We start from the raw sequence: 25,649 nt of genomic DNA, 5'->3' as shown, positions 1-25,649 counted from the left end.
TACATCGGATGTCAGCTAGAGCGAAAGCGACGTTAGCTACGTCGCTCGCATTTTCCTCCTTCATAATATGGGCAGTCCATTACCAACAGTCAAAGGAGCGGGAGGTGATCATCACCGTTGCTTATTTTCTCATACCTGACATTCCGCCTGATAGGACATGTTCCAGGGTGTCATTCGTGATGACGCTCGTCGACTGGAGAAAATGCGGCAGCGCGAAGAAGAGTTCCGCGAATCCTCTCGCAAGCGAGAACTGTATGAACAAGTACAGAATGTCGTATCAAGCGACCAGTCAAACAAGATTTGACCGACGCATGTCCCACGACCGTGACGACCATAGGTCACTGCCTGGGCTCGGTACCGCATCATTATACTGGCCACTGGCCAAGTAATGTTCGTAGACTTTTCCATTCGGATACCTATGCCTCACTCTGCGGCAATATATATCTTGTTTCCAATCACAGGGGGGCCCGAAATAATTTAGAGTTAGTATTTCACCAGTTCCGTCCCACGGATAAATGCGCACTGAGTAATGAATCCAGCCTCTCGCACAACTTTTTCATTGTCCTTATCAATTTGAAACTCGATCCGTTGCTGCCGCAGGCCACGTTTCCACCTGCAGTGCTCTTAATCTAACAAATGGCATGAGCCCGTTGTGCTTCGACACGAGATAGCAACTTTCAATAGAAAAGCAATCGTCCCAGTCAGGGTGCTCTTCTCTCAGAATCTTCCTAGCGAATGGCACACGGCGATCCTGAATCACAACTAGATTTTGACCTGGACAAGTACATGAAGTTCACCAATTACAATGCAAAAACGAAATCTACATGAATATTCTACAACTCTCAAGATCCCTCGTCACCATGTTCTAGTCTTGAATTTGCACCTTGATCGCGCCTTGGGTGGGGTCTGCAGCAACATGGAAGGCAGAGACAGCATCCTCCAATTTGAATCGGTGCGTAACCAGAGGCTTCAAGTTGATCAGACCGCCGGCAACAAGGCGTATGGCTTTAGGGTACTAATCGCATGTGGTCAGCATCACGAAAGTCTTTGCAGAAAGGGGGGCATACCTGGTTAGCATATCTGTATTGGAAACTAACATCTATCTCATTGGCGCTCAGGTGCATGAACGGGAACTGAAAACATTATAAAAATTGATCGAGACAAAATTTTGGGCGGCTACATACCACTTGTTCGTTCTTGCCGACACCAATGATGAACACCTTTCCACCAAATTGCGTTGACTAGATGCCATCCAACATAAGCAAGATTCCTGACAATTAGACTTCAGAGTTTCTTACGTAAATAGCAGTGTGCACACTGCTCTCCACACCACTGCACTCGATCGCAAGCTTCACAGTGCCATCAGCAGCGGCTTTGATCTTTTGAGCGGCATCCGTCGGCGTCGAGCCGCGCTCGATTAGTACCGTACGTACACCAGGCACGAGTTTCTTTGCGAAATCAAGGCGGCTCTGGAAAAGATCCGTAATGACAATGGGCTCGGCGCCTGCAGCACGTGCAGAAAGGAGAGAAACAAGACCAATTGGTCCAGCGCCACTGAAAGCCAAACAATGAGTCATGACATGAATTCTTTGATCCATACGAACACACCAGATCAAAGTTGGGTCACCGAGGCGGAGGCCAGCACGTTCAATGCCTGCAAGAGCGACAGCCAGGGGCTCGCAAAGAGAACCTTCTTCAAAGGAAAGGGAATCAGGCAAGCGGTGCAGCCATTCGGCAGGGTGCAGGTGCCAGCGAGTCAGGGTTCCTAGAATGCAGCTGAGTATCAATATCTGCTGGATATTCGGCATTCCTACCATGGAATGGAGGAGTGGAGAAGAAGACAACATCAGGACCTGTAAATAGGTACCATGTCACAGACCGCCTGATAATAGGACACACTGAAAACCTACAAGCGTTATATCTACCAACTCTGCAATAGTCACAAGAAGGTTTCGAGCAGGGCACACCGGCCTCGATCGCGACGCGGTCCCCTAAGCAGTATGCAATCAGTTCTTTACATCATCAACATCTTGGAATGGGTAGCTCACCGACTTTCCACCGAGTCACACCCTCACCTACTTCGACGACCTCTCCTGCAGACTCGTGCCCGGAACCACACTGTAATCAATCAGGTGATATTCAGCAATTTGCCTTAACTGAGCCAAACCTCATCTGTCACGACCATGGAATCACCGACTCGTCCATGCTTCCAGAAATGAACGTCACTCCTGATAACCACAGATTGTATCAACAGTGTTGGGAAATGATGCAATGAAAAACGCACCCGCAGATCCCAGTCGCACGGACATGCACAAGCACTTGTCCAGGCCCTGGCGTCGGGCGCGGCTTTTCCACGAGGTGAATTTCATGGTTGGGGTTATAGAACGCCGCGATGTTTGCATCAGGGGCAGGCGCCTCTCCAGATGAGAGGACGCGGAAGGAAGGGTCATCAAGGACCTTGCGTGGGCTGTAAGTATCTGCGAATCCACCGTCAGGCATCGTGTTCTGGATGGGAGTTAGATGGTGAAGATAGTTTTTGGGAATCTGGAATTATGGCAATTGTATGGTGGCATCTGAGATTTATATGCAGCCTCGAGTATTGTCCCTTATGGCAAGATTGTGGTCAGCAGGAGAACGGCATGAAACACACGAGACACGGTTCCGGTCCGAAGGCAGTGAGGTCCGCATAGATTCAACATTATTGTTCTCATGTTCTTAACCGAGTGAATTACGACGACGGAGGGTTGATTGCCAAGTGATGTACAAATGCTGTCTGCAACAAAACGGATCCAACTTTCAAGATTACACAAACCCAGTGTTTCTATGGTATCGAAAAGGGTATCGATCCAGGGCGAGCGAGCGGGGGAGCAGACGATCCAATGGTACAGGTGTGTCATATGATGTAAAGAGGCAGCAAGCAGGCGCGTGTATCACGGACCTTGTCCGCCAGTGAAGCGCTTGAACGTGAATCTATATCAGGATAGAGTCAGGGGTGTTAGTCGCGAACACAACAGACATGACTTACCCCAAGAAAGCAAGATCCTTGTCAGATCCGACTTGTTCAACAACTTCAAGCTGTTCAGGAAGGTTGCCCAGCTCGTCAGTGGGGAAGTATGTGGTATCTGTAATCGACGATAGCGCGGGTACGAAAGGCGGCGCAATATAACGTAGATTATCCCAGTCGGCCCCAAAGAAGAAGGGATGCTTCTTGATTTCATTGACCCCCAGACGGACGTTAGCCCATGTCATCATGCTAAAGTGAATTGAGTATAGCTTCGGTTGTGCTCGGGCAGCAGAGTCGCACCTGCGAATCAGATGCTCAGCTTCTTGGCTAAGGTGGACTTCCTCCGGGAAGTATAGATAATTCGGCCATTCGATGATTTTCTTGTATGTATCGCTCGGGTTTTCAGAGCAAAATGGCGCATATCCAACCACACACTCAAAAAAGATTGCACCCAACGACCACCAGTCACATTCCTTGCCATAGCCTTTCAGCATGAATACCTCTGGCGCAATATAATCCGGCGTTCCTATAAAGAGCTTGAGCAGCGCTCAAACGTTCGCCATCTGGTTACTTACCGACAGTGGAGTAAGCCTGGTATTACATGAATCAGTATCGATATGTAGCAGAATACGAAAGACTAACCAGTTTTCGTCGGTTGGCCTTCCAAGTAGCAATTTGCTCGCGACTCATTGTAAGGTTGATGGCATTGACTTGAACGCTGTTTCGCGCAGAATCCTTTGGTTTGTCTTGTTCTATCAAACGTTTGTAGAAATCGCCATCTGTAGTCTTGTGTAGACCAGTGGAGAGACCAAAATCGGACAGCTTTAAATGCCCATTCTTGTCTATCAAAATGTTATCGGGTTTGATGTCCCTGGAACGAAGATTGAGATGTGCTTTAGTCAAGGATAGCAGGTCCTCCCTCACCGATGAATATAGCCGAGGTCGTGAACAGCCTCAATAGCAAGAATGCACTCCGCCATGTAGAACCGCGTGACATCTTCTGAGAAAACATCGTATTTCATGAGCATGGTCATTAAGTCGCCTCCAGGAAGAAACTCCATGATGAGGTATAAGTATAGTGGATCCTGGAAGGAATAAAAGAGCTGAACAACCCAGGGGGATGTCGATTCAGCGAGCAAGTCACGCTCAGCGCGAATATGAGCAAGCTATAAGACCATTACATCAGCACAAGGCTGACAGACATGGATTGTGCCTCCGGACCTGATCTCGCTTCAACATCTCGGCCTTTTGGAGAGTCTTCATAGCATAGACTTTCCCTGTATCTACCTTCTGAACCAGTCTCACCTACGCGTTAATAAAATGGTGAGCGCAGAGAACAATTCAGCGAAGAGCCAGACATACCTCACCAAACGCGCCCTTCCCGATAACTTTTATTGTGCGAAAGTCCGCAAGGCGAATCTTTGTCCGACGCAACCGTAGATGCTGTGACTCCAGCTTGCGATACTTGCGAATTTCGCGTTCTTTCGACTCATTAGGTATCATGGCTTGATTAAGTCTGTGCTCGAGTTCTGTGCGCCTGCAAGTGGCATCGGCGACCGTCAGCTGAGGAAACGAACAAGCAACCGGCTTGCGCACCTCCCATTGCGTTCGATCGCGGCATCAACAGCGAGTTTATAGTAAGATTCAAGCTTTAGCTTTGCAGCAGTTGCACGAGATACGGCATCAGATGAAAAGCTATCAGTGCTCCGCTCGAAATAAACGTAGTCGTCGCCTCTCCTCTTGTTTGTTGAACTTGTGGAAGCAGGAGAGCTAGACCGTTGCTGGCCTGATGGTGATGCTGAAAGTTGGGTAGCCTGGGTAGAGCTGCCACCACTAGTGTTCGAGCTGACTGAAGCTAGAGTCTCGTCAGACTGGCGTTGGCTCATGATGGTTCAAAGGAAAGTAGTGGAGGTACAACCACTGTGGCCAGAAGTCGTGGTAGAAAAAAACAAACACAACGAAATGAAGAACGTAAAAGATGTCTCGGAACAGCGAACTTGTGTTGTTATGGAAGGAACGCAAACTTCGAAAGATTAAATTTAGTATGCGAATGCGAACGCAAACCACGATTATGTACAGCAAAAGCACACTAAAGGAGGCCTGGACCACGATTGTCACTCAGTTTAGGCCCTAGGGTGCTAGTATCTATTGGTGGCCCGAGCATGGTTAGACTCTGAAACATGAAAAAAGTACGTGTCATTGCACGATTCAGTCAGGTTTGTTGGCAGTGAAAACATGTTTCTATGGAACCATTGGTACTGTGAAAAACCACACGTGGCTGTCTGTGCGCGCGGGGGTGATGCGGGGCGCGAGTGAGATAGCTCCAAGTAGCAGATGTTGTTTGGATCCAAAGCTCTTGCCAAACAACGCTTCACTCAACAGACTCGTCCAAATCTGTTCTTCGCCAGAACCACGTGCCAGGCCCCTTCCATTCCAACATGGCAGAGCTCACGTACGACTCGTTGATGGATGATGGAAACTATCTGGGCTCAGAGCGGGCCCGGATGGAGAACAAGGTCATCCTCGATGAGCTCGAGCGAAAGAAGAAGGCGCGCAATTTGGCCGTACCGACAGACGACAATAAGGTCAAAGCAAGGCTACGAGAAATTGGAGAACCTATCACCCTTTTTGGTGAACGAGTGAGTTTTCACATATGCATAAGTCCATCGTTTGAGATTGACTGTAATCAGGCAGCAGATCGACGAGACCGACTAATATATGTCCTTTCACAAATAAATGCGGCAAGAGGCGATGACCACCAAATGGAAGAGGCATCTTCTGAAGAAAGCGAAGAAGAGGGAGTATGTGGTCCCCAGCTTCTACTTGATGGAGCGATTACTGACCCAGGTTACAGGAAGAGTTTTACACTGAAGGGTCCCTAGAGCTTCTCCAAGCTCGAAGGAGTCTTGTAGAATTTTCTTTGCCCAGGTTGGATTTTACCTACCAATAGGTGATTTCAGTAAGGTGCTTACAATATCCCTGTTATGTCCTTTGCAGAGCTCAAAAGCGCGTCGCCCAGCAGCGAATAGACAGCAAAATACCATTAGGGCGCATAATCGACATACGCAAGAAGGTTTTCGCAGGGGTCAAGGTAAATGACACGGAACTGTCAGGACATCATTGCTCATTAGCGCCTGCAGCGGTTTAGCAATATTGGTTCACAAATTGGCGACGAGCGCCCGATATCGCAAGTGCGTTTTGCACCCAACAATAAAATTCTAGCCACAGGTAGCTGGTCCGGCACTGTCAAGTTGTGGAACGTACCTGCCTGCACAACCATACGCACACTCAGAGGTCAGTGTCCAATGCTCTAATACCGCTTTCTTGTGCTCATAACATCCTCAGGTCACGGCGATCGTGTCGGTGGTGTTGCGTGGCATCCGCAAGCAACATTAACGCAAGGAGAGGGATTAGTGAATTTGGTGTCAGGTGCAGGAGATATGTGTGTCAATTTATGGTCTCTAAATAGGTGAATCTTTCTGTTAAGATTTTCTTCGCACTGGAACCTCATATCCTTTGCCAGTGATGCCCCACTCTCTGTGATGAAGGGACATGCAGATCGCATCTGTCGTGTAGCATTTCATCCTTCTGGTAATTATGTCGCTTCCGCCAGCTTCGACACCACTTGGCGGTTATGGGATGTGAACTCCTCGAAAGAATTGCTCCTCCAAGAAGGCCACTCAAAGGAAGTGTATGCTGTTGAGTTCCAAAATGATGGTGCACTAATCGCCTCGGGGTGAGTTCATGAATCTACAACACATTTTACCTTGAATAACAATATCATTTAGAGGCCTGGATGCTGTTGGACGAGTATGGGATCTGCGGACAGGGCGCACAGCGATGGTACTCGACGGTCACGTTCAAGGTATCTTCGGAATTGATTTCTCTCCAAACGGGTGGGTTGTCTCCAACAGCTCTCTGCCTATCTTGATGGCGCTTTTCGGATAGATATCAAATCGCCACCGGCGCTGGCGACGACACGATTCGGATATGGGACATGCGCTCTTTGAAAGCCCTATATACCATCCCCGCACATGTTTCCAACGTGTCCGACGTCCGTTTCTTCCGTGCTGATGCCCTCCCGCCATTCAAGCCCAAGGCTGAACCCGCCGATGTCCCTATGAACGGCATTACTGACGATGGAGATGCAGACAAGAGTCACGACGCTGAGGATGACCTCCAGGAGTGGAAATACCGCTCAGGGCTGTATCTGGCTAGCTCCGGATATGATGGCTACGTGAAGTTGTGGAGCGCAGACGATTGGCAGCTACTCCGCACGCTAACGACAGATTCGGGCAAGGTCATGTCTGTGGACTTAACAAGCGATGGCGAGCTGCTCGCCTCCGGTACTTACAATCGCAATTTCCAATTATTTGCTCCAGAGGATGTCCCGGTGTAGTAATGCTTCGTTCGTGATAATAATTGTTACTTGAGAGATACAAATGCGGGCTGACCCAACTGGCAGTGCGTATTATACGGATGCAATGAGCAGCACATAGTGTTCGGTTGAGACACGGATCTTCTCGATCCGAGCCAATAAATGAAATTATATAAGTCCATCCCTGACCTGCAATTCAATTGAAATGGAGTCAATGAGCTACCCTGAATCAGGGTAAGCGGGGCTCACCTTCTGCATGAATCCAGCCACGCGAACTATATCCACAACTTGTGCCTCGCTCTCGACCGCCACCACAAGATTTTCCAGCATCTAGACAAGGAGAATTTTAAACCCGTAAATAAACATCGTACACTCCCCACCATCAAGCCACTCACATCCTCCACTTTATCGATAGGGATACCTGTACACAGCGCAACAACCTTCTTACACTGATATTCCTTCTCAGCGCTCGCGCCCTGGAGTGATTTTAGTCTCAACTGCATGAGATCTTCCATCCTTATGTGCCAGCGGCTCAGCCGCCGTAATCGTATCAAGGTTGAGGCGGAATCACCGGTAGGTGATGGCGGCTCTGGTTCCACGCTAAACGAAATATCCATAGATCCTGGCATCCCTGTCATCGTCGAGCTGGGCCCACGCCATTGGAAAGAAGGCCCTGCCGTCTCGCGCCCATCCCTACCCGTCAGATCTGTCCGACCTGTCCAGTCGAAGTGATCTTCATCCGCGATGGCCTTCTCAAGATTCCGTATCCGCTGATGGACCTTATCGAGCTCCCCACACCGGCTTTGCCACAACTGTATTTGCTTCCGCTGTTCGGAAAGCTCGCGTGTAGCTGCCCGAAGGTGAGCTTGCGTCACATCAAGTGAATCTTGTTTTGCTTTGATCTCAGCGGAGAATTCTGTGCTAAGCTCCTGGATCATCGACGTCATATCTGGGGGAAAAATATCAAAGTACCGCTGGAGTATGATACACGTGAGCCGTACCTGCAATTATGTCCTGGCTCTTCTGGATAGGTGCTGAAGGTCCAGAACGTAATGATGCAAGCACGTCTTCGGCTCGTGCACCACCATTGAGCTCCTAGAAGAACCGAATTAAATACTAACGTCACGTGCACTGAGTTAGCGTGATATACCTCGACCTCAACACCAAAGTCACCAGGCCGTAGACCCAGTTTATTGGGCAATACTCGATTGGCCCCAACGTCAAGGAGCGTTCTCACCAAAGACCTGTTGCCTACACGCGCAGCGATGTTGAGAACCGTGTCACCGTACTCATCTTGCAAGTCTACGAGGGACTTGAAATCGCCACCCTGATTCTGTGCTATCCACAAAAAGATCTGATCAAGGTAATATCGCGCGCAGACCGCGCGTCCTTGTATACCCGCCAGGTACATGATGTGGTGCAATACAGATTTTCTTGATGTGTCAAGCGTGCGAATGGAGGGGTGCAGAGAGGTGATAAGGACATTGAAGCATTGTTGGTCGAGGTTGTGCGTGTCAATAGATGCGCGCATAAGCGGTGTTTCGCCAACAAAGTTGCCACGGTGGATGTCCGCGCCAGCTGAGATAAGTTGGGAAACAGTCTGCTGCCGGCCCATGCTCGCGGCAAGGTGCAAAGCAGTGTGACCCTTGTCGTCTAGGATGGTGTCTACATCAATTGGAGAAGACATGTCTGGTGTCAGTTCGCGTAGAAGGTCGAGTACGGGCGCAGGGTCATCTTGTCGACAAATAGCAGCAATGAGCCTAGCACGACGGGCGTCTCGAAGAGCAGAGGGATCGCGAAGAGTATGAGGTTTAGTGGAGAAGCGAAGACCAGTACCGTCAACGTCGGCACCGTTGATCATCTTCCCACTTGCAAATGTTGATGAACTTGGTGGGCGCGAGACGGCATTGTTCGGATGTGGCGAACCCACGTTGATGCGTGAAAGTGGACGAGTCGGAGGGAGAGCTGTCATTGATTGTGACATGATCGATGCGCTAGATAACGTTCTGCGAGAGGCTTGTGATGCGTCTGGTTGTGGGGTGGGCTCTTTACGAGCGCGTTTCACAGGAGACGGGCCATCTTCATCGTTGGCTTGAGTTGCAACAGAAGGCGGACGGGATCGGTCGGATATATCTGGTGCTTCCAACAATGGGTGTGAAGATCTTTGGGTAGGAACAGGCTGCTGTGTAGTTGGGACTACTTCAGAATCAGACCGGGCTCGTTTCAAGGACTGGATTGGGGGCGGCGTTGGGGATACCCCTCCAGAGGATGGTGACTGCGCGTAGCCACTCTGGTACGGTGTCGAAGAGTATGTCGATTGTCTAGTTGGAGCAAGAGAAGATGTGGACGGTGTAAATAGGCCTTGGGCACGCCCCTGGTTCAAGAGGCGAAGGGCAGAACCTGGCATGATGGGAGGTGGGGCTAGGCCCGATTGTGAGTAGCCTCCAGAAGTACTAAGATTTGGGAAGGATGAGGCAGCAGAGAGAGGTCGCGGAGTTGCGGTTGAGGGTACCGTCGGGAGCGACCCAAGGGTGTTTGTGCTCGGTGTAAAATCGAACAAAGGGACGAGTAGAGGGGCAACACCATACTGCGCAGCAATGTCGCGACCTCGTTCCAGTGGAATCCTGACAACATGACATACTCAGTCCATACGGCCGAATTGAAATATAATGATTGTGCGAACCATGTTCCTTGATATTTCCCGTACCCGCCCTGGACGATTTCATGCTTACCTGGCAGGATTTCCTTCTCGAGGATCTTAGTGCGCCTACCCTTCTCGATACCTGCGACCTTGAGAATCTGAGTAGCATTGACAAACGAATCACCGCGTCTGCGCATCACGGCGATGCCTCGGACCATACACTCATAAACCTACAGCGTGACGCGACCGTGTCAGCTACCATTAGCGCAAGAAAATGGTGGCAACTAACCTGAACCGACGAATAGACAGCATTATAAATTTTTACCTGGGGCGACTGCCCTACGTTTCGTTGTACGGCCTGCATGCAGAGTCAGGCTCTGGTGGTCACGGTCAGAATATCTGGCGCCGGTGGGAGTCGCGTTCGCGCGGTGAGACGCGTGCTGCCACTTGCCTGTCGGAGCTCCAAATGTGGCAGATACTTGGCATCCTCCCTCATGTCAAGCTAACATCATACCATGGCAGAAGCTCAGCCGGAAACCCAGCCCTTGCTGGCTCATGAAGATGTCGTCGTTTGGCCCATAATTCATATGATCCGCGGGGTATGCGTTAATGCATTATCTCTATATCAGAGTCTACTCACAATTACGCCTTAGGACGTCATAGTATGCTTCTTTATACTTTCCAGCGAACACTTTCAACTTAATACTTATACGATAACAGCACTACATAGGCAAGTCATGTTTAATGCTAAAGTGCTATATTGAACATGTGTATAGATACGCCCCTGACCCTCGAGGCAGTCAGTGTTCACTTGCTTCTTGCTATAGACTACGTTCTGACTTGGACGGGGGTAGTTGACTGGACCTGATTTGACATACACTCTCATTCGTCCCCTAGAGGAGAAATACAACGCGATCCAGCGGGCTGGAAACAAATCCGTCGTGTTTTGTTTCCTTCTCAACCGTGTCTACTTTATACGTGACCAGAAGAACTTGACCACGGGGCCGCTGTCCTCATCTCGCGCCATGCTATGCGAGATACTTGCTATTCGTTGCCTGAGAGACAACGGAAGCAGTATGATGAATATGGCACTTGTGCTGACGACTAAATGGCAAGTCTGGTCAGGTGCTGACCCTCATATCGTTGAAATGGCGAGGGAGGAACGCGATGACGATCTCGAGGAGCGTATTGGCAATGCAATTGAAATGGCCATCATCTGCAAGGCGCGGCGCTTCATCAAAAGCTCCCCATGTCAAAAAGTTATTGATGCCATCTGGATGTATGTCCATTCTTTATACATTGTCTTACATACTGACATGTTCCTGCGTAGCGGGAAATGTGTATACCAGGCAGAAAGTAGTCATTCAATATTGTCCGATGTAAGTCATGGTACTTCGACATACTGCACCAGCACTGAACTGCGATGCAGACGTACAAACACAAGCCCATTCATTTTTATGATCCACACAAGGCACCCTTATTGGACCATTACCGGTTTGCATTACCTCTTTTGTCACAAATTGAAACTCATTTGTTACAGACTCAAAGTCCCTGCTATCCGCTCTGTCTTGGACTACTTCAAGTAAGGCACGATGAGTATGTTTTTTTCTCTACTAAATCGAGTCCCTACTAGCTTCATCGTCTTATTCGTCCTCTTTGTGGTCGCTATTGAATTAAACGAACCCTCAAAAATCAACATCCCTGAAACATTGTTTATGATATATGGCCTTGGCTTCTCGCTAGAAAAGCTTGCAACCATGCAGGAGCATGGAATCACAGGTAGATCTTTGCGCTCACGAGCTCGAGCAGATTCACTCATGCTACTGAAGTATATTTTAAGGGCACTTGGGTGAGCAAAATCACCATAGATATTTCCTGTGGTTGACGGTTTGTAAAGAATGGGTTCGACCTATCACTCGGTAGACTCACTAATGACGCGCTGTATGACTTACTCACAATCATCTTTAGTGACAACATACTGTGTATACGCATTCTTCAGATTGTACGGTGTGTACGGGCACAGTGAGTCAATCTTCTGTCGCCCGCAATCGTCCTGGATAACAGATTGTACTTGCAGAACATTGGGCCCAGGACCTTGGAATTGACTTCCTAGCTGTTATCGCATCCTTAATGTTCCCAAGGTACTGGTACTACTCTAGACCATTAATCGGCCTAAGAAGACTGACACATGTTGTTTAGGCTCGCCTTCGTCACACTCAAAAATAACTTGATGGTTTTATCGCTACGGGCGATGATAATGCAGTTTGTTGCTCTAATGCTGATAGCCGCGTTCTGTTTTTGTGGGTTCCTGTATGCTCTTTGGACGTGAGTGCAGTTGTCTGTGTGACGTCATTCCTGTGTTAATTTTGATTTGTCCAGGTTGAGCCGGAATCACGCCCGGTCCGTACCACCATTTGTGAGATGGGGCTAACTATATTGACTGTTTCTTGTTAGGTATTCAGCAGGGTAAGTGTGTGTGTAGCTATTGAATATCACAATAGTCAATAATTTTCTATAGGACAATTGCGTGGTGGATGCTTGACTTGTGGTTCGGTCTCGATGCCAGTGGCTTTGACAAAGCCTGTAAGCCCCTCTCACTCTTCGTTGTATTTCAATAACGAATTTTATGTCGTCAGTTGAATTCGACTTTGTGTTCGGACCTATACTTATGATCACTTATGCATGTCTGAGCAATACACTATTACTGACTGGTGAGCTGTGTTCGCCACTCGTATGTACTTTGCTAACTATTTTCTCTAGTCCTTGTATCTGTAAGTTCACAAAGTGGCGAGCTCGAGTAATTGAGACGTTAACACAACCACGTAGATTCTGTCAAATACCTTCGCGAGGATCAACGAGGACGCCGCAGCTGAGGTAAAATATTTAAGCACGATCACATTCAATTTATTGATTCCATCTTTCGACATAGGCAATGTTCAGAAGGGCCGTATCGACGATTGAAGGGCAAGTGTCATTTGAAGTTTTGCTTGCGTGCCTCTTGACATTTTGCAACTAGTGTCAAGGCCGACTCGTTATTCTCATACCAGCCTCCGGTAAACCTACTGGCTCTTTGCATTCTACTTCCTTCAAGCTATGTGCTGTCACCGAGGTGGTTCCACAAGGTGAGTCGTGGAGCCCATACCTTGTAATTAGTAGCTTGAATGAGATCCAGGTCAACGTTTTCATGATCAGGTTTGCGATTATCTACCTTACTACTCTTCGTTCACTGAATGCTTGAGTCAGAGCCACGAACTTCCCGATCCTGCTCATGATTGCTTGGTATGAACGTGAGTGATTGGAGCCACTGTTATTCATTCACTTTATTGAACGTCCATCAAGGCCAATCGAAGAAGAATGGCTCGAATGGGTTTTATGAAACTATCACTTCTGCGGCGGAGAAGGTTTTGCCACGTCCTTTGAAGCGGATGTGTAAGTCGCGTTAAATTTTATAGACGATACTTCATTTCACTTAAATATGAACGTCATTGCAGCCCTCTTCGAGGGTTTGGTGGGTTCAGGGAGCACTATTGACGTCGTGGGTGAGGCTTCCTTGACCCCGTGGAGCTTCTCTGATGCGGTTTTTTAGATTTTTGAAATGGAAGAAGAAATGGATAATAGCGCATTGGATACCCGGGACTATGGTGAACTTCCCCCAGCGGGTGCGGCGGCTCAAAGGCGTCAATCTCGAAAGTCAGACCACTGGACTTCGCTTCATCCTAGTCGCTCTCTCAAGGAACCGCAATCCCAGCTACAACCTCCGCCTCGATCACAACCCGAACTGCCATCAACACACGCCCAGCCGCCATTACCACAACAGCCCGGACCTTTAACACACCAGGCATCCCAGTCATCTGGTGCCTCTGCTCTCCGTCGACGTGTCAACTCACAAATAAGTCGCGCCGAAATGACGCAAAGCATCAGTCCACTCGCACAGGTCTTCCAACCTTTAATCATGGACGATGAAGATGATGCCTCGAAGAAGGGAGTTCCGCAGTCTACTCCAGCACCCCTCATTAGCTATGGCCCGGCCAGCCGCCGTAGGCTGGCGTCAATGCGATCTGTGAGGCGTCCGGCCGATTCCCCTAATCCGATACCTATCGCTCAGCGGAGACCTCCTTGGCCGGTGATTAATACGCGTCAAGAAATACTCGATGGTCCTGGACCGCTCTCTGCCAGCCTGCAGGAGAGCATTCATCCGGAAACCGCTGAAGAGGCCGAGGAGGACAGCTTTGAGGATGGAAGTATGGTTCGATGGGTCGAGCGCATGAATCGGATGGAGGATAGGCAGAAACGCATAGAGGATATGCTCTTGGAGCTGGTTGGACGTGCCCAGCGAGCATAGACGCATCGATGGGTGGTCAAACTTGTAAGCGACGCTTGACCCACATCATCAAATACCATTGAAACATTGTACAGGTTACGTTGAACAAGAAGCTGGCAATTGTCATCCACAATGAGACTAGTGATTCAATGATCATATCAGGGCTGTTGTCGAATAAGCAAAATTGGGTACCATAATATGCAACCCGGTCCCATGAAATATATGTTAGACAAACTGTGTTGCACCATTCTGTGTTGCAGCAATCTAAAATTATTGCCTGGTCCAGTGCCTCGGGTAACTAAATTATAATGACGGGGTGTGTCGTTCATGCTTGTTGTGGGCTGAGCCCGGTATTCCAGAATCCATCGGAAGAAAGCCGAGACTTTGTGCCTGACACGTGACAATTCTGGCTGCGCCATGTTCCAACAACTCAGACTCTCCCAAATTGCCAAAACCTTGCCAACTCAACCACTCTTCAAGTTGACAGTCAACCTTCTACCGTGATGGCGAGCCCTTCAAGACCACGCCAGAGAATAAAGGTCGCCGCTGCTTCACCCGCTGGCAACTACGACCAGGATGATGATGACCACGTCCACGCCATATACCAAAATCCCGTATGTTCCTCCATGTTGCAGACTTCAATGTCCAATGCTTTATTGTCATACAGAACTCCCGTAGTGCATTTGAACGGGTTTTAGATACGCCACAAGCAAGTGCTGCGATGGTGGGCGTGCTGACAGCAATAGCATTTGCGCTTCGTTTCTACAAAATAAATCAACCAGATCAGGTTGTGTAAGCGCCAACTTTTATTCCTAGATCTAGTCCCCAGCCTGACACGTACGCAGCTTTGATGAGGTGCACTTTGGGAAGTTCGCTTCCTTTTATCTCACTCGCGAGTACTACTTCGACGTGCACCCCCCTTTCGCGAAACTGTTATTCGGACTTGCTGGCTGGTTTGTCGGGTTCGACGGCCACTTTACATTCGAGAACATCGGGGACAACTACACTGACAATCATGTACCATATGTCGGCATGCGTGCTTTGCCCGCGATTTTTGGAAGTCTTACGATCCCTGTGGTGTACGCAATTATGAAGGAATCTGGCTACTCTACTATCATCGCTGCCTTTTCCGCTTGTATCATTCTCTTTGGTACGTGTAACCTCAGTGAACCCATTGTTTGCGTCTAATGCGTCCCCACAGACAACGCGCACATTGCACAGTCACGGTTGATCCTCCTGGACGCGACATTAATCTTCTTCATGTCACTTACAATCTATTCATACATTCGATTCCGCAAACTCCGATACTGGTGTGTTATGGTTGTTTTCTAAGATACCGTCATTTGATACGTCCTCCATTCTAGGGAATTCACGGTTGAATGGTGGAGCTGGTTGATCGCTACTGGCTTCTTCATGGCTTGTACCTGGGGTTCAAAAGTAAACGGTATCCTGACTGTAGCCACTATTGGCATGGCTGTTTGCGTTGACCTGTGGGACATCTTGGACCATAAGAAAGGCTTTACAATGGTAGGCTTCATCTCCTCAACGTTCTGCGCGTGTAATTTACCATTATCTTAAGGAACATTTCTGGAAGCACTTCATGGCAAGAGCAATAGGCCTCATCGTCGTCCCATTTATAATCTACCTGTCCTTCTTCTACGTGCACTTTGCCGTTCTCACGCGTTCTGGAACTGGTGACTCTTTTATGAGCCCTGCATTTCAGGAGACACTTATCGGTAATGAACTGTTGATGAATAGCCAAGGTCTAGAGTTAGCTGTATCAAATCTTCTTTTCGACTAACCTCAGTTTTGCAGAGCTTCGTTACTATGACGTTGTCACTATGAAACACAAGGACACGAAAGTTTACTTGCACTCGCATCCCGATCGCTACCCTTTGCAGTACGACGATGGTCGCATCAGTAGTCAAGGACAGCAGGTCACCGGCTATGGACATGATGATGTCAACAACCACTGGCAGATCATCCCCACAAAAGCGCTTCCTGAGGCTGGCCGCGGTCGCATTGTCCACCACGAAGATGTCATTCAACTTTTGCACGTCAACACACAGACACTCTTACTTACTCACGACGTCGCTTCCTCACTTATGCCAACAAATCAAGAATTCACCACATGGCCCAAGGACGACCACTCACGACACAATGATACTCTGTTCTACTTGAATATCATCGACGGCGACTCTGAGGATCCATGGAAGAGTAAATCAAGCCACTTCAGACTTGTGCATGGTACCACCAGGGTGTCCATGTGGACTCATTCTAAACAATTGCCAGAATGGGCTTTCAAGCAACAGGAGATCAACGGTAACAAGAACCCCACGGAGAAGAGTGCTACTTGGTTTGTTGACCAGGTGATCTCGACTGAAAGTTAGCAGATTTTTTGATTAGGTGGACTGTGTTATAACGACCTTCATTTAGGTCCCGAAGGTCTCGCTGTCGATGAAGTCCGCAAGGAACCCAAGAAAATTAGCTTCTTCAAGAAGTTCGCTGAGCTGCAGTTGTTGATGCTCCAGCACAATGCGGGACTCACTTCTTCACACCCCTATGCCAGCGGTCCAATCAACTGGCCTTTCCTCATCAGCGGGATCAGTTTCTGGACAGAAAACGATGCTCAAAAACAGATCTATCTTATTGGCAACATCGTTGGCTGGTGGACATGCGTCATTGCACTGTCCATTTACGTTGGCATTATGGGTGCTGACCTGCTTGCCCGTCGTCGTGGCATTGAACCTATTCCTGAGGGTCGGTAGACATTTCCTCCGAGCGAATGATATATTGACTTTTGGTTAAGCTGCCCGTGGTCGCCTATGGAACTCTGCTGGGTTCTTCCTTCTGATCTGGGCCGTACACTACCTCCCCTTCTTCCTTATGAGTCGACAACTCTTCATTCACCACTACCTCCCGTCACATCTCGCGTCTGCACTCCTTGCCGGTTCCGTTCTTAGCTTTGTCCTTTCTGATACGGTCAATTACCCGATCAGTATCGTAGGACGGTGGACGAAAATGCGCAAATCAGAGTACGCTGATCTTGGTATGAAAGGGCCTGTGGTGGTGGGCGTATTCACATTCATCATGTTCTTGATGTTCTTGTACATGACGCCATTGACATATGGTACGCCTGGGTAAGTGGTGCTTTTGAATTTTTGCAAACGAGCGTCACTGACGTGACATGCAGGCTTGATGGTGAGACGATCAATGCGAAGCGCTTGTTGTCATCATGGACACTGCACTTTGCAGCAAAGGAGATTGCTGAAGTATCGTGAGACACGACCAGGGATATGTGGTCGGCGCAACGGTAGCATGGACGACGGATTTTTGTACATAGATGATAATCTATTTGGCTTTCTATTACTTCGGTTTACAGTTTGGTACTTATGTTGGTCCTTGTACAGTATTAATCATGCGGGTCGGAGCTGCGGCGACGGAAGGAGATAGGACACTAGCCGATAGCTTTGGTTCTCCAACTGTTCACGGACGCCGTTCGTGCTGGCGAGTTGCCAATGAATACATTTAGATGAGCGCGAGTGTATCGTAGTTAGCTTTCGGTTGAGAATCTCAATCAGTTGAAGATTATTGGCCGACCAGTTGATGACGGTGCTGCAAACATGCGGCAGCCTTGTTTGGTGACCTTGACTGCTTGAAGTTCATTCATTCATAACTGCTGAATCCGCATTACGATCACCTTCGATTTCCTGCAACTAGGATGTTCAACGCACCGCGGCCGGCCCAACGATATGCTTCCTCACCTGTCAACGGTCTTGGAGGCAGTTTTGTTGACGAGAATCCGCTGGCTGCCTCAATTTATGACGATCCGTGGAGCGCGGCGCCCTCACCTTCCCCGCAGCCTATACCAACTGTTACGTCTGCTCTTAGCTCAGTATTAGGTGCGAATTCGAACACAAGCTTTATGGCTGCATCTGACCAGTGACGGTTGGACAGCGGAAGCGACTGTCCCGAATTCATATAACAGGGCATTTGCACTCGTAGATTCAACAAACTCTGGAGAGACATCCGTAAATGCGTTGTCTCGCGTTTTGTCGACGTCTGGATTGCCCGCGACGACTGTGGACAAAGTGAGTAATGCAGTGGTTAGCGGTGGGATAGATGATGCTTATCCCCATGTCAGATCGTGAACCTCGTAAGCTCTCGACCAAGGGTGTCCAAGCTGGAATTCTTCGTAGCGCTTGCATTATTGGCGCTTGCTCAGTCCGGCAAAGGTGCGTGATTCGTTCATTTAATCATGAGTTACATCAACACATAGGTGGGTTCGCGTAGACATCAGCGTGGAACAAGTAGCTGCCCTTGCTGCCGAAAACAATTTACCTGAACCATTTCTCAACTTGGATACCTTACAACCGAGCACGTCTGCTTTCTCTTCTCCATACCCCACCTACAGACAGGCCACTTTGGACCCATGGAGCGTACCTCGATTTGGAAGTAATGGGGGAGGGTCTGACTTCGCTACCCCTCGTAGTGCGACGACGATTAATGGCGGAGCCGCATCGAGTTTGGCGGGGTCGGGGCTTCCGAAGGAGTGGTGGAAGACACAAGAAACAGTGGACGTAACCATACAAGGGCAGCAGGGGTTCATCCTGAATCGGTATACGGTGTATGAGATTATCACTGAAGTGAGAGAAGACTCCTATATCCCTTTCCAATGCACTGATACTATACGATGCCTAGCACGGCACACCTGTTCATCGCCGGTATTCGGAGTTTGCATTTTTATGGGACTGCTTGGTACGGCGATACCCCTTCCGTCTGTTACCTGGCCTTCCGCCAAAGCGTGTGCAGCGTAAGTTTTGTCTTCTGTATATCTGGTTTGGTTCTCATGAGGATTGAAGCCGACGCTGCGTTTATTGAGCAACGAAGGTGTGGAATCATGATGTTGACTAGTCAAGACATTTGAAATGCCTGTAACAGGAAAGGTCTTGCGAGGTTTCTGAACGCTGTGCTGTATGTGCCCACCGCCCTTATTCAGTTAACTGGGATTGAAAGGTTGTTCAGAAATCATCCAGTGATCAAGGAAGACGGTCTCCTTGCGACATTCCTTTCGGAACCTTCCTTTGAGAACTGGCGGAAGCACACCGCCGTATCGCTGGAAGAAGAATCCGCGAACAAGCGAATTGACAGGATAGAAGAAATCACCGTTCCAAGTGACCTCGAAGACAAGCTTGCGTATGTGTAACATTCTCATTATCACACGTCCACTTAAGAGTTCTCAAGTTTCGTGCGGGGAAAGCTCAATCCGTTAATAGAGCAGTGGCAGAGAATATGCGTATTAGCAGAACGCATAATAAAGAGACGCGAGTCAGCTGCGGTACGGATCCCTCCAAGTCTCAGGCGCACCTATTTACCAGCTCACTTCACATTACCTTTCTTCTCCTCCCATCATCCTCCTCCGGATGACCATGACCATGATCATGTACCTGGACCCGCTTCGTCAACAACGTCGTTGGCTGGGTCTTTGCCAATGCCGTCCTCGCGCACTGCGTATTCCGATAACCTCGAATCGGATGATCAGGCTGACCTGGCGCGGCTGACCAATGTGCTAAGGGCCGTCGTTGAAGTGAACGAACGGTGCTGGAGGGGAGATGAGTGCGAATTGTGTGATGGCGTGCGACAGGGGATTGCACACGTTGCTTCCCATACACAACAGCAATCTGATTTGCTGGAACAACGAGTCAGTCTATAAGTCTATCTAGTTTCTCTGCTTGTTGAACACTTCACTTCAGACGTTTGTGTTGCTCTACTCAACGTTGGAGGCGCTGAAGGTGAGCGAATCGCCAATGGGTTATTGATGTGTTTATTCTCGATGATGCAGAGTCAAAGAGATCTGTATATTGCGATGCGAGATCTTTTCGTCCGCCGCGACCGTTTGTCTGTCGACAACGCCGAACGGTTGAAGAAACGAGTTGATTCAAATTCGATGAAACTCGAGGGTATCAAGGCTGCTCAGAAGGACGGCTGGCAGGAGGACGCCGACCGAGTTATTGGTCTGATAGAGAAAGACCAGGCAACTATCTCTACACTGATGAACCGAAGAGTGTTTATTCGTGCTTCGTGAGTGTTTTACGACTACTATTTCTTGTGGTTGCTAAAGCTACCTAGGATGTGGCATGAGCTTCGTGTGGTGCTGCACAATAAGGAGAATGCTTTGCTCAGCAAGTTGGTGCAGAATCTGGCTCACGATGAGCAAGCTTTCGCCAACAGTGTGCTCGCTAATTGGGTATCTCTTGGAAATGCTGTCGAGGGAATGCCATATGAGTAGGACTACTTATGATCTTGACGCTGTATGTAGCTGGAATAACTATGTAATTTCGTGTGATTACACGCTGGGGTACTGTACTACTTGTTAAAGTGCAATAAACGTGACTTGATCAAGCATATGTACCGAAACTCGCTCCAGGCGTCACTCATTTTCAGTCCTTCACATTTCATTCCATGGACGGCTTTGACGACCTTCTCGCACCCTCTCGGAACGTCCTCGAAGAGAATCCATTCGAAGACCCGTTCTCCAAACGTTCATCTTCACCAGATCCATGGTCTAGCTTCACGCATAATGAGCCAGGGCCAACGCATCATGATATCGACTACTACAGGACCGGCTTCGAGGACGAGCCAGAGCGCAGTACTAGTGCAACACCTACGACTGCCTCGTATGTAACAGGCGACCGCGGGCACAGCGACCAGAACAGCCTGAGTGTAGCTGACCCACTAGATGCGGCCGCAGTGACTGCTGACTCGGAGGATCATAATGATGGGCATAGCACAGCGCCGACAGATGCTACCTCCCCACGTAAACCGGGCTTCAGCATATATACATCTAGCGCGGAAGACCACACAACGACAGTCTCCGAAGCCAAATCAGAATCGCCCGCTCCTGATGATGACAAGCCTGTCAGAGCGGTAACACCACCTCACCAGGAGTCATCCCTATCATTTACTGCAGCTCTTTCCCCCACCGAAGTTCCCGCTCCTTTTGATAGCCCAGAGCGTGCTGCTATCTCGCCGCTGGAACGGAGTTTCTCGCCAGTAATTGAACAATCCTTTGCAAGTGTTGCAGTAGAAGCGGAATCTCAGCGAGGTTGGCAGTCTGACTGGGGAGCGAATGACCCATTGCCACCCGTTCATTCTCCCGTCGTAAATACGACAGCCGATGATGAAGACGATGATGACAAGCCGATTTGCCAATCTGCCAAATTCAAGGGCATAGACAGAATAAACTCTCCTCAGGTGAGTATCTGCCCGATGAATTATGAATTACTACCTATCACGCAGCAGCTGGCGAGTTCACCTGCTAGGAGCGGCGATTCATCAGCTCCTATCTTCGTTATTTCTGTCGATGATCCTCAGCGTGTGGGTGACCCCATTCGGGCGTTCACCATGTATACCGTGCATACGCGAGTGAGCTGCTCCTGTTTCGTGTTGCTGATAACATCACTTAAGGAGCCTCTTAGACGAACTCTCCGCTTTTCCAGAAGTCAATATTCTCTGTGCTACGCCGGTATTCAGACTTCCTATGGCTATATGAAACCCTTTCAACGAACAACCCGGGTGTCGTTGTCCCTCCAGTGCCAGAGAAAAGTCCATTTGGGCGTTTCGACGAGACATTTGTACAACAGCGACGTCTGGCGCTCGAGAAATGTATCCAAAAGATTGTCAACCACCCGGTGCTGGCAAAGGACCCTGACCTCAAGCTGTTCCTCGAAAGTGACACTTTCTCCTTAGACGTGCGTAACACAATCCTGCTACTTAAGTTTTCATTGGCTTGAGCGACATGCAGATCAAACACAGGAAAGCTGAGATTTCGCACGAAAGGGGAGGACTAATGGCATCTATCGGCCAAACTTTAGCGGGTCCACGGTTTCATGAAACCGATGAGGTTCGTCCTGAATCTTGTTCATCGCGACAGATGTTAACTTCACACTCCTGCAGTGGTTCGATAAACAGCGTGCATATCTGGATGGCCTCGAATCACAGCTGCGAGGATTAGTGAAGTCAATAGAGGTCGTTGCGAAGCAGCGATCCGGTATGTCTTTGCCTTTCGGTGTATTGCGAATACGTTGTTTAATTGCAATGCAGAGTTGGCTGCTGCAACTGGGGAGTTCGCCACTGCGATCACTGATCTGTCGCTCTCTGACATTGGGAAGCAATTGGAGCAATCCTTGGCTGCTATGGCTGACGTTCAGCATAAGGCTGAGGAAGTTCAGACCATTCAGTCACAACAGGACATAATGACTCTTTTAGCTACCGGTAAGTTTATTGTTCTTCATTGCTAACGATAATTAATTGGTTGCTAGCGGACGAATATTCAAGATTAATCAATTCTGTTCGAGTCAGTTGCCCGGTGTCGCTTCATACATTGGTTCATCTGACTCTCTCTTCAGTTGGCTTTTAACTCTCGCATGCGAACGTACACTGCCTGGCAAAATGCTGATTCTGACGTCCGCCGTGTTAAGCAAAACCATGAACGACTTCGAGCTCAGGGTCGTCTACCTACAGATCGGATGAGCCACACCGTTAGCCAAGTATCAGAGGTATGATCATTCCTCTTTTTGTTACCTACACATTCTTACGGTTGGTCAGGCTGAACGTCGAGCTTTGGATGCCAAGCACGAATTTGACCAATGCTCAAAGCTGATCAAATCTGAAATGGCGAGATTTGAGCAGGAGCGGGTGGATGATTTCAAGATAACTTTACAATCGTTCCTGGACGGCATGATCTCCAGACAGAAAGAGGTACGTGCTGCACCATGTCGCGTTAAACGGAGACCTTAAAACTGTTGCAGCTCATTGCTACGTGGGAGAACTACCAACAAATCCTCCTGAAACGTGTTGCTGCTCCCGATGGGAGCAAGGTTTGACAGCCATAGCGAAGTGAAAACATTTATCGTTTGCGGATATACTTTACCTGTCGTGCGTCGAGCGTTTTTGTGATCATGTCATATAAAGCTTGGAGATTCATGCGAATGCTGCTCTCGATTCGTTTGTTGTAAAATTGAACGTACAGAAATTGGTAATCGGCGTCAAATCTCGTCTTACAGCTACTGGGAAAATAAGACACTTGATTGATCGCCTCGGTGGAGTTCGAAGGACTTCTACCTCCAGATAAAAACAAAAGCTTTCTGCGATGTTGTGCGCTGTAAGGTATTAAATGTAAGTTGGGTGTCACTGTAGATAGTAGTTCCAATAAAAATCACTGAAAAATGCACTGGTGCTGAATGTTTCAGAATAACTTGTCTATTAAACCGACTCTCATTTCAGAGAAGGAGAGCAGACTTACATTTGAGTCCAAATACTACTTGTGGACTGAAACTCGAAAAGTATCACACTCTGCAAGGTAAAGAGAACAGGTGAATGAGCCCCTTTTTCGGATTGCCTTTCAAAGTGTACAGGTAGTTGCAATCATTTGCATGTGTGTATTTTGTACAAGTATGCGAAGAAGTATGCGCGAGACAAGAAGTATGCGCGAGTCAATTAATATGCATGTAGCGAATTGCAGCCAGCTTCCTCTGCACCCAATTAGCCTTCAGATTTTCACCCCTGAGATATAAAAATGCAGTGGCCTCATCTTTGTTATTCATGAACAACTGTGTCATGTTCAACTTGTCATCATCTGACATGTACGTGGCCTCGCTGATGACTTCAACGGCACGCGCAAAGTCAGAGACAGGAGGGGGAACCAGGGGTGCGCTGAGATTCTTGCTCATGGTTTCCACTGCGATGGCGAGCGATGACATCACTGCAGTAAAGCACATCAAGCTGCAGAAGAGGTCAGTTGTGAAGCGAATGCGCGTGCAAGGAAACCTACTTTGAACCCTGCTCAACGGCGCTAGAGGCTGAACCGCCAGAGCCGGACATCTTGGTGTCACTGATTTTCAGGGCCTGAAACACTGCATTAGTCTCGCTCCTGAAGCCGGGCTTTGCACATCACTAACGGCGCTAGAGGCTGAACCGCCAGAGCCGGACATCTTGGTGTCGCTGATTTTCAGAGCCTGAAACACTGCATTAGTCTCGCTCTAAGTTGGAATTGCGATGCGTCTTACGCCGTCCTTCTCGAAATCTCCGACAAGGAAGTGAGGGAGGAGTTCACGGGCCTCGTCAGAGTGGCCAACATCTTCAAAAATCTGGCTTGCGTCTTTACCTGCAGACGGCATGTCTTTAGCCCGGAATTAGCCGCCCACTTTCACGGGATAACATACCAGCCTCGGCCAAAATCACATCGTCACCTCCTGGATGCTGAAATGAAAGACCATTGTTTAGGGCAAAATTCAGTATTAATGTCTATAGTTGCATACCTCGTCGATGAACTTGGTAACATCGTAAACTGCCCAACACGTCACCACGTAGACACGATTTGAGAAGCTTCAATGTACTCGCCCTCTCCGTGGATAAGAATATAAAGACTGTCCTTGGTAGAGTGTGCCTTGAGCTCTTCGTATGTGACGACCTTGGCCATTGCAGTAGTAGTAGTTGCGAACGAGAAAGACGGTGATGACAGGAGTGACTATGAAGCAGACAGGAAGTAAGTGAAAGAAGTCGATTCGAGAATCGAAAGTAATTGGGCTAGATTTGAACTTAGTGAACCGGCAAGCACGGCGAGACAAAATACCTCAGCGTTCGAGTAGAACTGCGGAGGTAAGTACAAAATATGATTATCAGGTAAGACTTTATCGCGTTCGTGATAAGAATTTTGAAACTAGATCTCAGTGCAGGCCGCAAGATTAGCCAGCAAGAAGGTCCTTCGCGCGAGAGCAGCGAAAGACCTCATGAAAATTCAGAGGACTAACCAAAGTGATGCCGACACTGGCACTACTGGATGTGTGACACGATTCAAGTTGTCAAGCACGGTAGTAAACTCTGTGTTGACGGACAAATTCCTGATGCGGCCAACGAACCTCCAGAACATCAGGAAAACCGTCCCCCCATAGCCTAGATGTAATTAGCCTAATTTCTGATAATTCTGTAAATTATGACAGTTTGCCGGATTATAAGAACTCTTTTACTGGTTTGTAACTTTGACATATTTGTAACTAGCTTTTTGCATATTGTTCGCAAATACACAGTGTATGGCTAGTGTTGTGAAAATTTTCAGTCCCTTATATGAGTTAGCTGTTCCTCAGTTCCAGCTCGTATACACGAAAACAATTAATTGTGATTAAAAAGAGTGTAGTCAACACGATGTATGAGGGTTTTCTAATTTTATGAGAGAGCGTGAATTATTTACTGTATTAGACAACGAGAACAGCAATGATAGCCACAATCGATCACCTACTCCTCCATC

General features: G+C 48.5%; 10 protein-coding genes across 10 annotated transcripts; 6 read left to right on the top strand and 4 right to left on the bottom strand.

Moving 5' to 3' along the window:
* Positions 1–8: 8 nt before the first annotated feature.
* DEU56DRAFT_915430 (uncharacterized protein) lies at positions 9–304 on the top strand (the record flags this gene model as incomplete). Its single annotated transcript, XM_041357737.1, has 2 exons — positions 9–104; positions 155–304. 2 exons carry the CDS (start codon positions 9–11, stop codon positions 302–304), a joined length of 246 nt encoding a protein of 81 aa, XP_041205583.1.
* Positions 305–865: 561 nt separating this feature from the next.
* Positions 866–2,499, bottom strand: DEU56DRAFT_872646 (chaperonin 10-like protein; the record flags this gene model as incomplete). The annotated part of the gene is made up of 10 exons (XM_041355796.1): positions 866–1,015; positions 1,068–1,133; positions 1,185–1,241; positions 1,299–1,554; positions 1,609–1,765; positions 1,815–1,853; positions 1,911–1,991; positions 2,049–2,118; positions 2,168–2,228; positions 2,285–2,499. The coding sequence occupies 10 exons, from the start codon at positions 2,497–2,499 to the stop codon at positions 866–868; spliced, it is 1,152 nt and encodes a 383-aa protein (XP_041205582.1).
* A 165-nt stretch (positions 2,500–2,664) lies between these two features.
* Positions 2,665–5,063, bottom strand: DEU56DRAFT_818893 (kinase-like protein). The gene is made up of 9 exons (XM_041353988.1): positions 4,601–5,063; positions 4,367–4,541; positions 4,226–4,309; positions 3,929–4,170; positions 3,647–3,875; positions 3,580–3,595; positions 3,305–3,530; positions 3,026–3,253; positions 2,665–2,970 (listed from the first exon to the last, which is right to left on the bottom strand). The coding sequence occupies exons 1-9, from the start codon at positions 4,888–4,890 to the stop codon at positions 2,931–2,933; spliced, it is 1,530 nt and encodes a 509-aa protein (XP_041205581.1). The 5' UTR covers positions 4,891–5,063; the 3' UTR covers positions 2,665–2,930.
* Positions 5,064–5,368: 305 nt separating this feature from the next.
* DEU56DRAFT_861394 (WD40-repeat-containing domain protein) lies at positions 5,369–7,403 on the top strand (the record flags this gene model as incomplete). The annotated part of the gene is made up of 9 exons (XM_041355335.1): positions 5,369–5,643; positions 5,695–5,805; positions 5,859–5,932; positions 6,002–6,095; positions 6,145–6,298; positions 6,350–6,473; positions 6,528–6,740; positions 6,793–6,900; positions 6,953–7,403. Exons 1-9 carry the CDS (start codon positions 5,443–5,445, stop codon positions 7,401–7,403), a joined length of 1,530 nt encoding a protein of 509 aa, XP_041205580.1. The 5' UTR covers positions 5,369–5,442.
* On the bottom strand, positions 7,404–10,456 carry DEU56DRAFT_818887 (apses-domain-containing protein). The gene is made up of 7 exons (XM_041353987.1): positions 10,313–10,456; positions 10,066–10,253; positions 8,533–10,006; positions 8,384–8,477; positions 7,778–8,331; positions 7,632–7,712; positions 7,404–7,571 (listed from the first exon to the last, which is right to left on the bottom strand). The coding sequence occupies exons 1-7, from the start codon at positions 10,385–10,387 to the stop codon at positions 7,551–7,553; spliced, it is 2,487 nt and encodes an 828-aa protein (XP_041205579.1). The 5' UTR covers positions 10,388–10,456; the 3' UTR covers positions 7,404–7,550.
* Positions 10,457–10,496: 40 nt separating this feature from the next.
* On the top strand, positions 10,497–14,658 carry DEU56DRAFT_818870 (uncharacterized protein). The gene is made up of 28 exons (XM_041353986.1): positions 10,497–10,622; positions 10,677–10,685; positions 10,744–10,753; positions 10,800–10,822; positions 10,878–11,302; positions 11,354–11,402; positions 11,453–11,517; positions 11,564–11,605; positions 11,657–11,802; positions 11,853–11,872; positions 11,921–11,942; positions 11,992–12,045; positions 12,101–12,164; positions 12,223–12,348; positions 12,403–12,423; positions 12,478–12,489; positions 12,542–12,606; positions 12,660–12,734; positions 12,784–12,794; positions 12,850–12,897; positions 12,953–12,987; positions 13,040–13,145; positions 13,196–13,215; positions 13,267–13,310; positions 13,363–13,452; positions 13,515–13,558; positions 13,610–14,389; positions 14,440–14,658. The coding sequence occupies exons 1-27, from the start codon at positions 10,539–10,541 to the stop codon at positions 14,363–14,365; spliced, it is 2,466 nt and encodes an 821-aa protein (XP_041205578.1). The 5' UTR covers positions 10,497–10,538; the 3' UTR covers positions 14,366–14,389; positions 14,440–14,658.
* A 110-nt stretch (positions 14,659–14,768) lies between these two features.
* DEU56DRAFT_818868 (glycosyltransferase family 39 protein) lies at positions 14,769–17,936 on the top strand. Its single transcript, XM_041353985.1, has 9 exons — positions 14,769–15,136; positions 15,190–15,494; positions 15,546–15,654; positions 15,709–15,871; positions 15,924–16,107; positions 16,160–16,729; positions 16,781–17,104; positions 17,154–17,484; positions 17,538–17,936. Exons 1-9 carry the CDS (start codon positions 14,961–14,963, stop codon positions 17,623–17,625), a joined length of 2,250 nt encoding a protein of 749 aa, XP_041205577.1. The 5' UTR covers positions 14,769–14,960; the 3' UTR covers positions 17,626–17,936.
* On the top strand, positions 17,907–20,744 carry DEU56DRAFT_861385 (uncharacterized protein). The gene is made up of 12 exons (XM_041355334.1): positions 17,907–18,246; positions 18,302–18,435; positions 18,489–18,579; positions 18,638–18,990; positions 19,046–19,157; positions 19,207–19,234; positions 19,286–19,318; positions 19,370–19,540; positions 19,589–20,045; positions 20,098–20,136; positions 20,187–20,425; positions 20,474–20,744. The coding sequence occupies exons 1-12, from the start codon at positions 18,066–18,068 to the stop codon at positions 20,631–20,633; spliced, it is 1,998 nt and encodes a 665-aa protein (XP_041205576.1). The 5' UTR covers positions 17,907–18,065; the 3' UTR covers positions 20,634–20,744.
* On the top strand, positions 20,744–23,527 carry DEU56DRAFT_818853 (Vps5 C terminal like-domain-containing protein). The gene is made up of 10 exons (XM_041353984.1): positions 20,744–21,598; positions 21,647–21,769; positions 21,823–22,095; positions 22,149–22,247; positions 22,301–22,394; positions 22,448–22,618; positions 22,666–22,700; positions 22,753–22,902; positions 22,952–23,104; positions 23,155–23,527. The coding sequence occupies exons 1-10, from the start codon at positions 20,807–20,809 to the stop codon at positions 23,227–23,229; spliced, it is 1,965 nt and encodes a 654-aa protein (XP_041205575.1). The 5' UTR covers positions 20,744–20,806; the 3' UTR covers positions 23,230–23,527.
* A 311-nt stretch (positions 23,528–23,838) lies between these two features.
* Positions 23,839–24,824, bottom strand: DEU56DRAFT_915421 (cytochrome b5-like heme/steroid binding domain-containing protein; the record flags this gene model as incomplete). Its single annotated transcript, XM_041357736.1, has 7 exons — positions 23,839–24,127; positions 24,177–24,250; positions 24,304–24,360; positions 24,412–24,509; positions 24,568–24,604; positions 24,664–24,692; positions 24,773–24,824. The coding sequence occupies 7 exons, from the start codon at positions 24,822–24,824 to the stop codon at positions 23,839–23,841; spliced, it is 636 nt and encodes a 211-aa protein (XP_041205574.1).
* Between the last annotated feature and the right edge of the window lie 825 nt (positions 24,825–25,649).

The sequence above is a fragment of the Suillus clintonianus genome, assembly GCF_016758775.1.
Source record: "Suillus clintonianus strain FC179 chromosome Unknown DEU56scaffold_68, whole genome shotgun sequence".
Classification (NCBI taxonomy): Eukaryota; Fungi; Basidiomycota; class Agaricomycetes; order Boletales; family Suillaceae; genus Suillus; species Suillus clintonianus.
The sequence above is the reverse complement of the archived record's forward strand: the minus strand, read 5'-3'. Positions and strand labels throughout refer to the sequence as shown.